This window comes from Phocoena phocoena, chromosome 2 (assembly GCF_963924675.1).
Source record: "Phocoena phocoena chromosome 2, mPhoPho1.1, whole genome shotgun sequence".
Classification (NCBI taxonomy): domain Eukaryota; kingdom Metazoa; phylum Chordata; class Mammalia; order Artiodactyla; family Phocoenidae; genus Phocoena; species Phocoena phocoena.
The window spans coordinates 149,474,412-149,488,187 of record NC_089220.1 but is presented as its reverse complement, the minus strand read 5'-3'; the positions used below and the strand labels follow the sequence as shown (position 1 = coordinate 149,488,187).

The 13,776-nt window shown below is 50.1% G+C and overlaps 1 protein-coding gene across 1 annotated transcript in view; it reads left to right on the top strand.

Moving 5' to 3' along the window:
• Positions 1 to 13,424, top strand: part of PITRM1 (pitrilysin metallopeptidase 1) — a 31,120-nt gene extending 17,696 nt beyond the window's left edge. The window contains exons 15-26 of the mRNA XM_065871780.1: positions 5,157 to 5,273; positions 6,607 to 6,739; positions 7,462 to 7,582; positions 7,694 to 7,770; positions 8,009 to 8,174; positions 8,467 to 8,567; positions 9,902 to 10,022; positions 10,805 to 10,917; positions 11,887 to 12,012; positions 12,776 to 12,921; positions 13,146 to 13,248; positions 13,331 to 13,424. Of these exons, the coding sequence (XP_065727852.1) occupies positions 5,157 to 5,273; positions 6,607 to 6,739; positions 7,462 to 7,582; positions 7,694 to 7,770; positions 8,009 to 8,174; positions 8,467 to 8,567; positions 9,902 to 10,022; positions 10,805 to 10,917; positions 11,887 to 12,012; positions 12,776 to 12,921; positions 13,146 to 13,248; positions 13,331 to 13,424 (1,418 nt within the window). The remainder of the gene's footprint in view (positions 1 to 5,156; positions 5,274 to 6,606; positions 6,740 to 7,461; positions 7,583 to 7,693; positions 7,771 to 8,008; positions 8,175 to 8,466; positions 8,568 to 9,901; positions 10,023 to 10,804; positions 10,918 to 11,886; positions 12,013 to 12,775; positions 12,922 to 13,145; positions 13,249 to 13,330) is intronic.
• Positions 13,425 to 13,776: the final 352 nt, after the last annotated feature.

Below are 13,776 nucleotides of genomic sequence, written 5' to 3'. Positions count from 1 at the left end.
GTTCCATATTAATTTTCTGTTCGGATGATCTGTCCGTTGGGGTAAGTGAGGTGTTAAGGTCCCCCACTATTATTGTGTTACTGTCGATTTCCTCTTTTAATTAGCAGTTGCCTTAGGTATTGAGGTCCTCCTATGTTGGGTGCATATATATTTCTAATTATTATGTCTTCTTGGATTGATCCCTTGATCATTATGTAGTGTCCTTCTTTGTCTCTTGTAATATTCTTTATTTCAAAGTCTGTTTTATCTGATGAGTATTGCTACTCCAGCTTTCTTTTGATTTCCATTTGCATGGAACATCTCTTTCCATCCCCTCACTTTCAGTCTGAATGTGTCCCTAGGTCTGAAGTGGGTCTCTTGTAGACAGCATATATATGTGTCTTGTTTTTGTATCCATTCAGCGAGCGTGTGTCTTTTGTTGGAGCATTTAATCCATTCATTTTTAAGGTAATTATCGATATGTATGTTCTTACGACCATTTTCTTCATTGTTTTGGGTTTGTTTTTGTAGATCCATTTCTTTTCTTGTGTTTCCCACTTAGAGAAGTTCCTTTAGCATTTGTTATAGAGCTGGTTTGATGGTGCTGAATTCTCTTAGCTTTTGCTTGTCTGTAGCTTTTGATTTCTCCATCGAATCTGAATGAGATCCTTGCTGGGTAGAGTAACCTTGGTTGTAGGTTCTTCCCTTTCATGACTTTAAATATATCATGCCACTCCCTTCTGGGTTGTAGAGTTTCTGCTGAGAAATCAGCTGTTAACCTTATGGGAGTTCCCTTGTATGTTATTTGTTGTTTTTCCCTGTTGGTTTCAATAATTTTTCTTTGTCTTTAATTTTTGTCAATTTCATTACTAGGTGTCTCCGTGTGTTTCTCCTTGGGTTTATCCTGCCTGGGACTCTCCGCACTTCCTGGACTTGGGTGGCCGTTTCCTTTCCCATGTTAGGGAAGTTTCGACTATAATCTCTTCAGATATTTTCTCATGTCCTTTCTCTCTTCTCCTTCTGGGACCCCTATAATGCAAATGTTGTTGCATTTAATGTTGTCCCAGAGGTCTCTTAGGCTGTCTTTATTTCTTTTCATTCTTTTTTCTTTATTCTGTTCCTCGGCATTGAATTCCACCATTCTGTCTTCCAGGTCACTTATCCGTTCTTCTGCCTCAGTTATTCTGCTATTGATTCCTTCTAGTGTAGTCTTCATTTCAGTTATTGTATTGTTCATCTGTCTGATCTTTAATTCTTCTAGGTGTTTTTTAAACATTTCTTGCATCTTCTCGATCTTTGTCTCCATTCTTTTTCCCAAGGTCCTGGATCATCTTCACTATCATTATTCTGAATTCTTTTTCTGGAAAGTTGCCTATCTCCACTTCATTTAGTTGTTTTTCTGTGGTTTTATCTTGTTCCTTCATCTGGTACAAAGTCCTCTACCTTTTCATCTTGTCTGTCTTTCTGTGGATGTGGTTTTTGTTCCACAGGCTGCAGGATGGTAGTTCTTGCTTCTGCTTTCTGCCCTCTGGTGAATGAGGCTATCTAGAGGCTTGTGCAAGTTTCCTGATGGGAGGGACTGGTGGTGAGTACAGCTGGCTGTTGCTCTGGTGCTCAGAGCTCAGTAAAACTTTAATCTGCTTGTCTGCTGATGGGTGGGACTGGGTTCCCTCCCTGTTGGTTGTTTGGCCTGAGGCGACCCAACACTGGAGCCTACTGGCTCTTTGGTGGGGCTAATAGCAGTCTCTGGGAGGGCTCACGCCAAGGAGTACTTCCCAGAAATTCTGCTGCCAGTGTCCTTGTCCCCATGGTGAGACACAGCCACCCCCCGCCTCTGCCGGAGACCCTCCAACACTAGCAGGTAGGTCTGGTTCAGTCTCCTGTAGGGTCACTGCTCCTTCCCCTGGGTCCCGATGCACACACCACTTTGTGTGTGCCCTCCAAGAATGGAGTCTCGTTTCTCCCAGTCCTGTCGAAGTCCTGCAGTCAAATCCTGCTAGCTTTCAAAGTCTGATTGTCTAGGAATTCCTCCTCCCGTTGCCAGACCCCCAGGTTGGGAAGCCTGACGTGGGGCTCAGAACCTTCACTCCAGTGGGTGGACTTCTGTGGTGTAAGTGTTCCCCAGTCTGTGAGTCACCCACTTATGGGATTTGATTTTACTGTGATTGCACCCCTCCTACCATCTCATTGTGGCTTCTCCTTTGTCTTTGGACGTGGTGAATCTTTTTTGTTGAGTTCCAGTGTCTTCCTGTCGATGATTGTTCGGCAGTTAGTTGTGATTTCCGTGCTCTCACAAGAGGGAGTAAGCGCACGTCCTTGTACTCTGCCATCTTGAACCAATCTATTATGAAATATTGAATATAGTTCCCTGTGCTATACAGTAGGACCTTGTTGTTTATCTATTTTATATATAGTAGTGTGTATGCTAATCACAAACTCCTAATTTATCCCTCTTCCCTTTCCCTTTGGTTACCAGACGTTTGTTTTCTGTGTCTGTGTGTCTGTTTTGTAAATAAGTTCATTTGTATCATATTTTAGGTTGCACATATAAGTAATATCATATGATACTTGTCTTTCTTTGTCTGACTTCACTTAATATGATAATCTCGAAGTCCATCCATGTTGCTACAAATGTCTTCCATAAATTTAACATGCTAATTGTGATTAATATAAACTTCCGCTTTGTGAGTGCCAATTGACAAGTTCCATCTTCCTTTTTTTAAGTTTTTTTTTAATTGAGGAAAAACTGACATAACGTATTAGTTTCAGATGTATGATATACTGATTTGATACATTTGTATATTGTGAGATGGTCACCACAATTAGTCTAGTTAACATCTGTCACCACATGTAGTTTTTTGTCTTGTGATGAGAACTTGGTTAAATTTTATCATCTGAGCAGTTTTCAAATCTCAATACAGTATTACTGACTTCAGTAACAGTGCTGTACATTACACCCTCAGGGCTTACTTAGAACTGCAAACTTGTAGCTTTGACCCCTTCATCCATTCCCCCCGCCCCAGCCCCACAACCACCAGTCTGTTCTCTGTATATATGAGCTTGCTTTTTTGTGTTTTTATTTTGTAGATTGCACCTATAAGTGAGTTCGTAGGTATTTATTTTTCTCTATGTGACTTATTTCACTAAGCATAATACTGTCAGGGTTCATCCACATTGTTGCAAATTGCAGCATTTCCTCCTTTGTGACTGAGTAGTGTTCCACTGTGGGTGTGTGGGTGTGTATCACATCTTTTTTTACCCATTCATCTATCAATGGACATTTAGTTTGTTTCCATATCTTGGCTGTTGTAAATAGTACTGTTGTGAACATTGGTGTGCATATATCTTTTCAAATTAGTGTTTTTATTTTCTTCAGATAAATAACCAGGAGTAGGAGTGCTGGGTCATATGGTAGTTCTAGTTTTAATATTTTGAGGAACTGCCATACTGTTTTCCATAGTGGCTGCACCAATTTACATCCCCACGAGCAGTGCACAATGGTTCCCTTTTCTCCACATCCTCACCAACACTTGTTATCTCTTGTCTTTTTTATTATAGCTATTCTGACAGGTGTGAGGTGATGTCTCATGTGTTTTGATTTGCATTTCCCTGAAGAGTGATGTTGAGCACCTTTTCTTATAGCTGTTGGCCATCTGTGTGCTTCTTTGGAGAAATGCCTATTTAGGTCCTCAGCCCATTTTTTAATTGGATCGTTTGTATTTTGCTATTGAGTTCATTAAATATTTTGGATATTAGCCCCTTACCAGATAATATTTGATTTGCAAGTTTTCTCTCCCGCTGTGTACACGCCTTTTCATGTTGACAGATTCCTTTGCTGTCAGAAGCTTTTTAGTTTGATGTGGTCCCACCCATCTTCCGTCTGTGCTTATAGCCATTTGTGGCACAGAAGGTAATTCCAAGCCTCAGCACAGACCGTGCATTCCCTGAGTTGTCAGGCGTCTGGCCTGGCCGTGGAGGTACGTGTGAAGGGATGCAGGGCCTGGTTAAAGAGCGTGTTTCTGTCTTCCAGATCACTGCACAGTCCCTTAGGGAGGACACAGTGCTAGAGCATTTACTGTTAGGTCAGTAAGTCTTGAGTGTGGACTTCAGTGCAAAGAATCAGTGCGTCAGGGTCCAATCTGGAGATGAACACCAATGAGAAGTGGGAATGGGAGATTAATTTATTGGAAACATCAAACTATCTTCCAGTTTGGGGGTCTGTGTGTATCGTGTGAAGGGCCGTGGCTGGACCGTTGGGAGCCTGTGTCTGGTGGAGGAGAGTGCTCACAGCCTCTGCTGCCCTGATGCATTCCCCCACCCAGAGGAGCAGCATCCAGATGGGAGCAGCTGAGCTGGGGCCGGTGGGCGTGTTCTCCAGGACAAGGACAGGAGGCCAAACGCAGAGAATGAGGAAGCGTCTGAGGGGTGGCGTTGGGGTGCTCTGCTTGACTGTGGGGAGACGGCCAGGTCGGGGGGCCTTGAAAGTGCAGGGGGTTCCTCAGAGCATGGGGAGCCAGGTCCTCGGGCTTCCACAGGGCACAGGTGGGTGCCTGGGAGCAGGTGCGCCGAAACCCCTCTGCGGGCCTGGGACCCAGTGCTGGGGACTCGGGGAGGTAGGCGTGGGGGGTGAGGTGACAGCGGGAACGCTGACTTTACTCCGTGACGTCCCCCAGCTACAGCCTGGGGCCCCTCCCCATGGGCTGCCCAGTCTGTACAAAAGGGGCATCTACCCTCTGATCAGGCCCAGAAAATGTATTTTACCCATTTTTGTAATTTGTGAACTTTATGTAATTACAGAAGCATAGTGCTGAGGTTTGTGAAAATGACATAAGAATAAACAAGCACAAAAGTTAGTAAGTTTCAATCCACTAGTTCAGTCTTGGGAGTAGAAAATTTTGGTTGGGGGCAGAGGGGAAACTGCTTGAGCAAACTGCTCCCCCCTTCCCCCAGCAAAATCGTTCTCTTAAATTGCTGAGAATGAGAATTAGGAAGAGAGCTGCCTGCCGAGCTGGTTATTATGCTTCTAAATCTGGTTTCCTGGGAAACCTGAACCCCAGTGCTGACAGGCTCCCCACGCTTGGCGTGGGAGAGGCTGAGTCTTAATGTAAGTTAATAAATAGGAGCTGAACTGAGTAAGAGCTTCTAAGTATCATCCTGGATGTTTATTCCCCTCTTAGGTTTGGAATTACAGGCTCAGCAAAGCCAACCTCAGGACGTGTCGTGTCTGCCCGCGTTGAAGGTGTCGGACATCGAGCCCCGCATCCCGTTCACTGAGGTGGAGGTGGCTCTGGCAGGTCGGTGGCGGGTCTTGGTGCCCCGGCTGGGGTTTAGGCTGTGTCTCAGCGTCCACAGGGGGAGAGTCACCAGTGGGTGTCTTCATAGGACGTTCAAGCCCCGTTCCTAGTCCAGCTCAGCGATGGCAGATGTGGACTCGAGGACCTGCGTGTGTTTTTCCCCGGGTGGGTCCGACAGGGCCGAGCTGCCTCTGGGGGCGGGGAGGCCTCAGGTTCCGCTGTGTGTGTGTTCATGCAGTTCTCAAGGACACAGGCGTCCTCTGGGCCCCTTGCCCACACCCACTCCTTAGCCCAGCCGGGGTCCAGGGGCCCACAGCACTAGGTGTCGCATTGTGGGGCACGCTCCTTCCTGGCATCCCCCCACGTCTGCGCGCATCACTCGCTTCTGCTGGACACAGACATGCCCTGTGGTGCTGATGCTTCTCTACATGGCTGTGATGAGACTTTGCTGCTCCTTCCTGAGCAGGTCTGACAACAGCCTTACACCTTCACTGCTTCCCGCATCTAGTTTAGGATTCAGGCTGTGCGCGAGCATCCCTTTGACTTGTGTGACATGCCTGTTGTTGTCGTCCCGGGGCCCGTCCCGTTTACCACACCTGATGCATTCATTTGCGCATGTACATTAGGCCTCCTCTCCGGCCCAGGCTTCTGGGAAGTGGGGTTCATGTGCCACTGATCGTTTAACCCCCTCAGGTTTGGTTTATCAGTGAAGTTCATTGTGTTCAAGGAAGGAATCAGTGAAGTAATTTGTCATCAGTAGATGCCTTAGCTCCTCCACTGGTTCAGGGCACTGCGCTCGGGATGTAAAAAGTAGAACACACAGTTGTGAGGGACCTGGGGCCACAGAGGCCTGGGGTGTCGAGCGTGGTGGGTTCCACTGTGCTGTGGGTCATGAGGGTCCTCGGGTTTGGGGACAGGACTTGTTAGGGGGTGAGTTGCGTTTGGGGTGGGTGAAAGTGAGGTCACCTGTTGTGGGAGTGGCCTGCCAGAGTCCCTGCTGATACCCAGGAGGGTCTGGGTGCAGGCGGGGAGGGCGGCTGAGCTGCAGCTGGACTGTGGGGTGTTTAGAAAACCCCAAGAACGTTCATACTCTGCTCTCGTTTTTCACGAAGCGCAAGGATTACTTAGCGTTGAAGACTTTCAGCTTTTGTTGTAATGAAAGTCCAAGAGGGAAATTTGTCTGAATTATGGCAAATGAATAGTGTTTTTTTGCTAATATAAAATGTAAACCATCATCCTTGAAAAGCTTTAGCATTTAAAAAATATTAAATGATGGTTACATGGTTAAAACTTTACTGGTAAAAATTATAAAGAAGTGCCTTTCCTCCTGCAGCTGGGGACACACCCGTCCAGTACTGCACGCAGCCCACCAATGGCGTGATCTACTTCAGAGCCTTCTCGAGTCTGAACACCCTGCCCGAGGAGCTCCGGCCCTATGTGCCCCTCTTCTGCAACGTCCTCACCAAGTAAGGGGCTCCTTCTGGGGCGAAGACACACATTTATAGAACTCTGCACGTCATCTCATATTTATTAGTGGATGTTTTCTGTGTGTGTTGTTTCAGTATATCAGTAATCAATTTTCAGTGAGTCATTTTAATTTTCTAATCCCGTAGTGTTACAGAAAGGTGGATGGTGTATTTGTTGAGAATTTTCCTTATGGTAATCATACTTTCTTACTAAAATACAGTACATTAAAATATTTATAAATGTAGAGCACAAGGTATTACAGATATAGCTATATCTCAACAACTGAGTTCTTTTTAAGATTATGAAGAGATGATTATTTTCATCAGAAAATGTAAGCCTTTAAATATGACATGTAGGCCTGGGGTCACCCCCGGAGGAGGTGAACCTTTCCCGAGTTCTCTGCCCTTTTATCAGTATGGCTCCCACTGCCTGCCCTTCCACAGCGGCGTGCATTCAGGAAAACTCAGTCATCGCCTTGGCTTGAATTAGTTCTTACATTAGGAACAGCGATTAGAAAGTTTCCTATAAAAGAAGTCGAAGTGACTTTCTTAAGGCTCGTTCTTCACATTTCACCCCCAAGACTACCTGACCAGAGCGGCTGCAGCCTGCAGAGTTTGGGGGTGGGGGTGGGAGCAGCTGCTGGGCTGGCAGGCGGTGGTTGGGGGGACATGCTGCATGGGAACCCGGCCCTCCCTGGTGACTCCACGCTCTCCCTGCACAGGCTGGGCTGCGGCGCCCTTGACTACAGGGAGCTGGCCCAGCAGGTGGACCTGAAGACGGGGGGCCTGGCTGCCGCCCCCCACGTGCTCCCCGACGACTCACACCTCGACACCTACGAGCAGGTAGCCGTTTCCTCAGCACAGAGTGGTGAGGGTTGGCTTCTCCTGCGTCTTTTTTTCTTTTAAATTATATCATAATTAATTTCTTATTCTTTTTCTTCTGTCATGATTTAGGGTGTGCTCTTTTCATCTTTCTGCCTTGATAGAAACCTACCGGACATGATGCATCTGTGGAGTGAAATCTTTAACAAGTAAGTATTTGCAAAGACGTAAATCCCCAGACATGCCAGAGACCCGAGTCTGCCGGGTCCTGAGAGCAGAAGCTGCATGCCTTTGTTGGTTGTTGGTTTCTTTCCCCCTGTGACTCCTGTGGACTCGTGACATCTCCAGGGGCGGTTTACATCATCTAAGAGCCTACACTTAGCAAATTTCCCTGCTGTTGAAGGGGGCATGGCTGGGTCGCATTTACTACCTTTTCTTTCTCCGCAGCCCCTGCTTTGAGGCCGAGGAGCACTTCCGAGTGCTGGTGAAGATGACAGCTCAGGAGCTGTCCAACGGGGTCCCCGACGCAGGCCACCTCTACGCGTCCATCAGGGCAGGCAGGACGCTGGCACCCGCGGGGCACCTGCAGGAGACCTTCGGGGGGATGGACCAGGTGACGCGCTCAGGGGCGGCTGGGTCTCCGGGGCTCGTAATAGATTGTTCGTGTCTCAGGAAGGCTCACTCAAACTGGCCAAGTTTCATGGGGAAAAAGTTTTTTCGCTCACCCTCCTCCTTCCAGCCTGCAGCCCCTCCCCCACCCCCCAGCCGAGCAAGTACGCGTCCCCCACGAGCACAGAACCTGGCCCTGCCGCTGCCCCACCCGTGTCCCCGCGGGACCCCGTATCAGGGAAGTCTGGTCCAGGCCAAGGGCGCGTCTATCTCTACCTGTCAGTTCTCTGGCTTAGGTGAGGCTCATGAAGAGAATCGCAGAGATGACGGACATCAAGCCCATCCTGAGGAAGCTCCCACGCATCAGGAAGCATCTTTTGAACTGTGATAACTTCAGGTGGGGTTGCAGTTTGTTTCTAAGCAGAGACTCCATCCTCATCCTGTGTCACTACGTGTAGTTTTAGATGCTTTTTAGAAAACGCTTGGGAGACTACAGAACCGTTCTAGACTCCAGATGTTCTAACCATGAAAGAGCTGTTTTATACAGAATTTGAACAAGTGTCTTGGGAGGTGGGGAGGAGGGCAGGCTGCTTTAACCTGGAGCCACAGGTGGACTCCCTGCTGCACGAGTCAACAGCTGATGTTCCATAAATGAGCCTCAGCGAGACCCCGCCGAGGTCCTCTTGCCCGAGGCCACGGTGAAAGCGCAGAGGTTCTTGTGAGAGTAATTGTGCACCAGTTTGGGGTGAACACCAGCCTCTGCACGTGGTCGGCCTTCAGCTCAGGTTGTGACACGAACGAGACTTAAAGGGGATGACAGCTGTTGAGGTGGCAGCACCCGCCTCACCACCAGCGCTGCTGCCTTAGATGAGCTTGCATCTCCCTCCGTGGAACACGCCCCAGGACGTTGGCCCGGCAGTTCTTGGGAGTCACTAGCAGGCTCTCCCAGATCATCTGGGCAGCAGGAGGTTGGGGCCTCTGGCCAGCAGAGCTGGTGCCCAGTTAGTTCCTGGGCCGCCCCTGCACTCATGGCTGGAGTCTCAGGGAACTTAACCACGGGGACCTTCTCTGTTTCCTCCATGAAATAGTCCTTTGCAGATTTAGGGCAAGGAAGGAGAGCATGTTTGCAAAGCAGTTGGTCTAGAGCCTAGAACACATTGTTGTCATGGTACCTGTTATTTCAACGAAAATAGACAGTATTTATGGCCAAAACCAGAAAGGATACAATTTGTCAGTGTACTGTATGTATGATGGTGTCTGTGATTCTGCAGAGTTCAGAAGAGCCACAGAGAAATGTTTTTGGGGAGCGTGGCAGTTCTTTGCCTACTCACACTTTTCTACTTTAATGACCGGTTCATTCTGTTCCAGACAATAATTACGTTTTCAGTCCTCTGATACTGTAGCCTTAAAGGCACTGTTGGAGATCTAGTCTCTGCGTCCTCCTTGTTCTCAGGAGAGCACAGAGTTTAGCAGAGCTGGCTGCTTATTGTCTGTAACACACTGAGGTAAGGGACAGGCTTTTTTGTACCTGGAAAACATGTGGTGAAGGAAGACGGCTGTAGTGTTGCCTTGTTTGGCTGCTGTTTTATTCGGTTTTTGTTTTTACGTGTAAACGTTTTTACACTTTTGAGCATTATTTTGTATGTGAATCATTTTTGTTTTAATTATGCAAAATGTAACATTTTTATTTTTCATAGTAATGGTTTTCTGCACATAGACTTTTTAAAACAGATGTTCCGTGAATGCTACTCCCCAGCAAATGTCTCAGGTGGAGAATTCGGTGGACAACTTCCTCAGGACCCTCAGCCGGAGTAAGAAGGAGCGGAAGCCTGCGCACCCACACGTGGTGGAGGTGAGGTTGTGCCCCCTGCCCGCCCGCCCGCCCGTGGGGCCAGGAACCCCAGTGAATCCAAACCCTGTAGTTTGGCCTTCCATCCTGTGCTCCCCTGTAGCCACTTGAGCCTTGCAGTGAAGTCTCCTGATTGGAGGACCACTTGGGCTGGGGATGCAGCAGCCTCAGAGCTTGAAGCCTTGAGCAGATGGACCCTGTGCACTTCCTAGAACGTACCTTACCTGCCCACGTGAGCTTAGGTATTTACTCATTTCTCTGGGAAACATTTTACTTTCAGAAACCTGCACCTAAGGGACCTGGCAGGCACTCCCCATTCACGAGGAAGCTGGTGACGGTGAGTCCCTTCTGCTTAATGCCCTGCCCGCTGCGCATCCGTGGGCCCTTCCGTCACCAGCTGGGCGGTGTTGGGTAGCACCGCTAGGTGCTGTCTGTGTGGACGCCTAAACGTCACTGCCACATAGGGGTCACCTCCCCTCCTGTGCGCCCTGCTGCCCCTGAGCTCTGCTGGCAGGCCTGGCTTGTCCTTGGGGAGTGACCGAGCAAGGTTACACACACTGCCCTGGGAGTGGCGTGGCATGAGATGGTCCCAGGGGAATCTGGGTTGGGGGTAGGATACCTCATTCAGCTGTGAGGTGAGGTTGTGCAGGACGAGGTCATCAGTGCCTGGCTGTTACATGTGGGGACGTGGCTGGTGCCACCCAGGGTGTCGCAGTGCGGGGGGGCTGGGTACTCGGGGGCACCTGCCCAGCTGGCCCCCATGTGGTGACGGCCTCTGCCCCTAGGACCCCACCTTCAAGCCCTGCCCGATGAAGACACACTTCCAGCTCCCGTTCCCGGTCAACTACGTAGCCGAGTGTATCCGGACTGCCCCGTACGCGGCCCCAGCCCACGCCAGGTGCGAGGGGGTGGGGCGCTGCCGGGACGCTTAATGGTGGGTGCAGAGCAGGTGCGGAGCGCGGCGCTGCCACCGAGCACACGGGAAAGTGTGTCTGTGGGACACTTCCATCAGCTTGTTTCCGTGTTTCCAGGAATCAGACACTCTGCCAGGCCCTCGGGAGTAGGAACGTGTGTTTCAATGTTGAATAGAAAGATGTAGGTTCAGAAACAAAAACAAGAGGTACCTACCTACTCCTGGGTGCTGGGATCATAGGTGCTTTTTCCATTCTTTTGTATTTTATAATTTCCCTTACGTAACAGAAATAAGTTTCTGAAAAAAGATGCGTGGAGGGTGGACCCCCCTGTCCCTGTTGGGGATCAGGGCCTATCTGCACGGGGTCTCCACCCTCTCTCGGAGCCTCGGGTTCACTCCTCCACCCGCGTCCCCTCCGCCTGCGTTGCCTGCTCTGTTGTAGAAAACACCAGTTGAGGGGCTGGGGGGCGTGAGTGGGCAAGGTCGGCCTGGCTGCTGTCCTTCCGGAACCACCTTGGCTGTGCTGGGGCAGCAGCTGTCACTGCTCACGATGGAAGTCATGGGGATGTGGGACCCCTGATAGAAACTCACGCTGTTGGAGTGTTTTCTGAGGGAGGGACGCCTCGTGTGTACACGCATGAGCGCACAGCTGACGCAGGGGTTTAAGTAAGTGATAGGCCACACGTTCGCCTGCATCACGGAAACCACTCACTGCTAAACGTTCCGTGTGCCGCAGCAGGTCAAGCAGGAGGGAAGTTCCTGTCTCCGTCACCCAAGCCTCTGAAAGTTCATCTTCCTCACGTTTTTCTCCTATTTTAAAATTTTAAAAGGGTCATGATGTATGTATCACTTTACTTGGTTCTAAATGTTGTTCTCAGACACACTTGCCGTTGTCTTGGGTTACTGTGTGTTATACATTCAGTACCGCCCTGCCAGCTGCGTCGTTTTTTTCAGTCTCAAGATCCTGGCACGCTTGATGACAGCTAAATTCTTGCACACGGAAATTCGAGAAAAAGGCGGTGCTTATGGTGGAGGCGCCAGACTCAGCTACGGCGGGATCTTCACGCTCTACTCGTACAGGTGAGTCGGGCCGTCTGGCCCCAGTGTTCTCACACGCGGAGTGAACTTCAGAAAAACGCTTCCCCCGTCTTCGCTGGGCCGGCGTGTAACCCCACCCAGCAAGGTCGTTTAGGCTGCAGGCCTTAGGGACAGCGGGAGGGGACAGAAAATAGCTCTGGGGTTTGGTAACCAGGGTGTGTGAGGAGATGACCTGGAAGCTCTCCGGGGCTAGGCTAGGTCTTCAGGCCCAGACTGTTCCGCCCTTTTACGTCTCTGTTCTGTGGCCCTGCTGCCGCCCCCGACTGCTTCATGTCCCGTGGCATGGACTGATGTGGTCATGCGGGGGCTGCGGGTCTCGAGGGACATGAAAAACGAGGCGTTTCCCACAAGATGCCCTCAGGACATGCACGTGTGAATGAGGGGCCTTGGAGCTCTTTCTGTTCAGGGGAGGACCCTGGAAACTGGCCTCTGAGGGGTGATCATTGCGCCGTCTGGGTGCATCTTATGAGTGTCTTCTGTTCCTTCTGGCCGGTCCCCCGGCTCTCCTGTCCTGGGTCACAGCGGTGTAGTCAGTGATCAGGTGGCAAAGTGCGGGTGACAGGTGAGGTCTGCACGGAGAGTGTCGGTGGCTTGTGTGGCCACATGTCAATTTCCAGAGTACTGGGTTGTCTGGACTGTTAAAACAGCATTAACAACCCCGAAGCATGGAAGAACTGAAGTCGTGCCTGGGTGTCCCCTATACTTTTTCTGCCAAACATGTGAGTCTGACTCCTTGGGTCTCCAGGGACCCGCATTCCACGGAGACGCTGCAGTCCTTCCTGAGGGCCATCGACTGGGCCAAGTCTGGGAGGTTCACGCAGCAGGACATCAACGAGGCAAAGCTCTCTGTCTTCGCCGCCGTGGATGCTCCGGTGGCTCCTTCAGACAAAGGTATCTGGCATAGGTAACGTGCCTCGAGCCGTGGTGTCAACAGCCGGGACCCCACGTGGCTCCCCGGGCTCGCGCCCTCCCAGCCCCCACGAGACGGTGCATCTCAGCCGAGTCGGGAGGAGAGCGGGCGCGTGACGGGCAGTGGTGTGACCTTTGGTGGAAACAGGCTGTAAAGGGCCAAGGTGGCCACATGCCCCTCCATCCTGTGGCTTGTGCTCACTCAGGCCTGGACTGCTTCCTGTACGGCCTCTCGGATGAGGCGAAGCAGGCGCACCGCGAGCAGCTCTTCGCTGTCAGCCACGAAGATCTGGTTGACGTGAGCAACAGGTGAGTAGGGGCCAGGTGGTTTAGTGCCCAGACCCTGCGCCCCCTGCTGCTGCCTGGGTGACCCCCACCCGTCTACCTGCAGGTACCTGGGCGCCGGGAGGAGCACACATGGCATGGCTCTGCTCGGACCAGACAATGAGAGCATTGCCAAGGACCCGTCGTGGATAGTTAGATAGCAGATGACCCTGACTCCATGGGACTTAGGCCTCCTGACAGCTCTGTGCTTTTCCGACCATTTTTTGCAAAACAATTTTGCCTGGCAAGTCAGACGAAAACTCTTCTGTCTTGAAGAAGGAATAATCATGTACTAAGTGCCAGAGATGCACAGATTATCGTTTTTAAGACTTTCTGATGCTATGAATGCTTATTTTACCTATTAATCCTAGAACATGTATTTTAAAAATAAAAGGTGACTCTGACCTACCTATTTATAGTCATTATTATTTTAAGTCACTTTTTGTTAAAGCAGTTTTTAGGACCTTTATGGAAATGCACGAGCAAAGGGACAGAGGTGTCCTGACGTCTGCG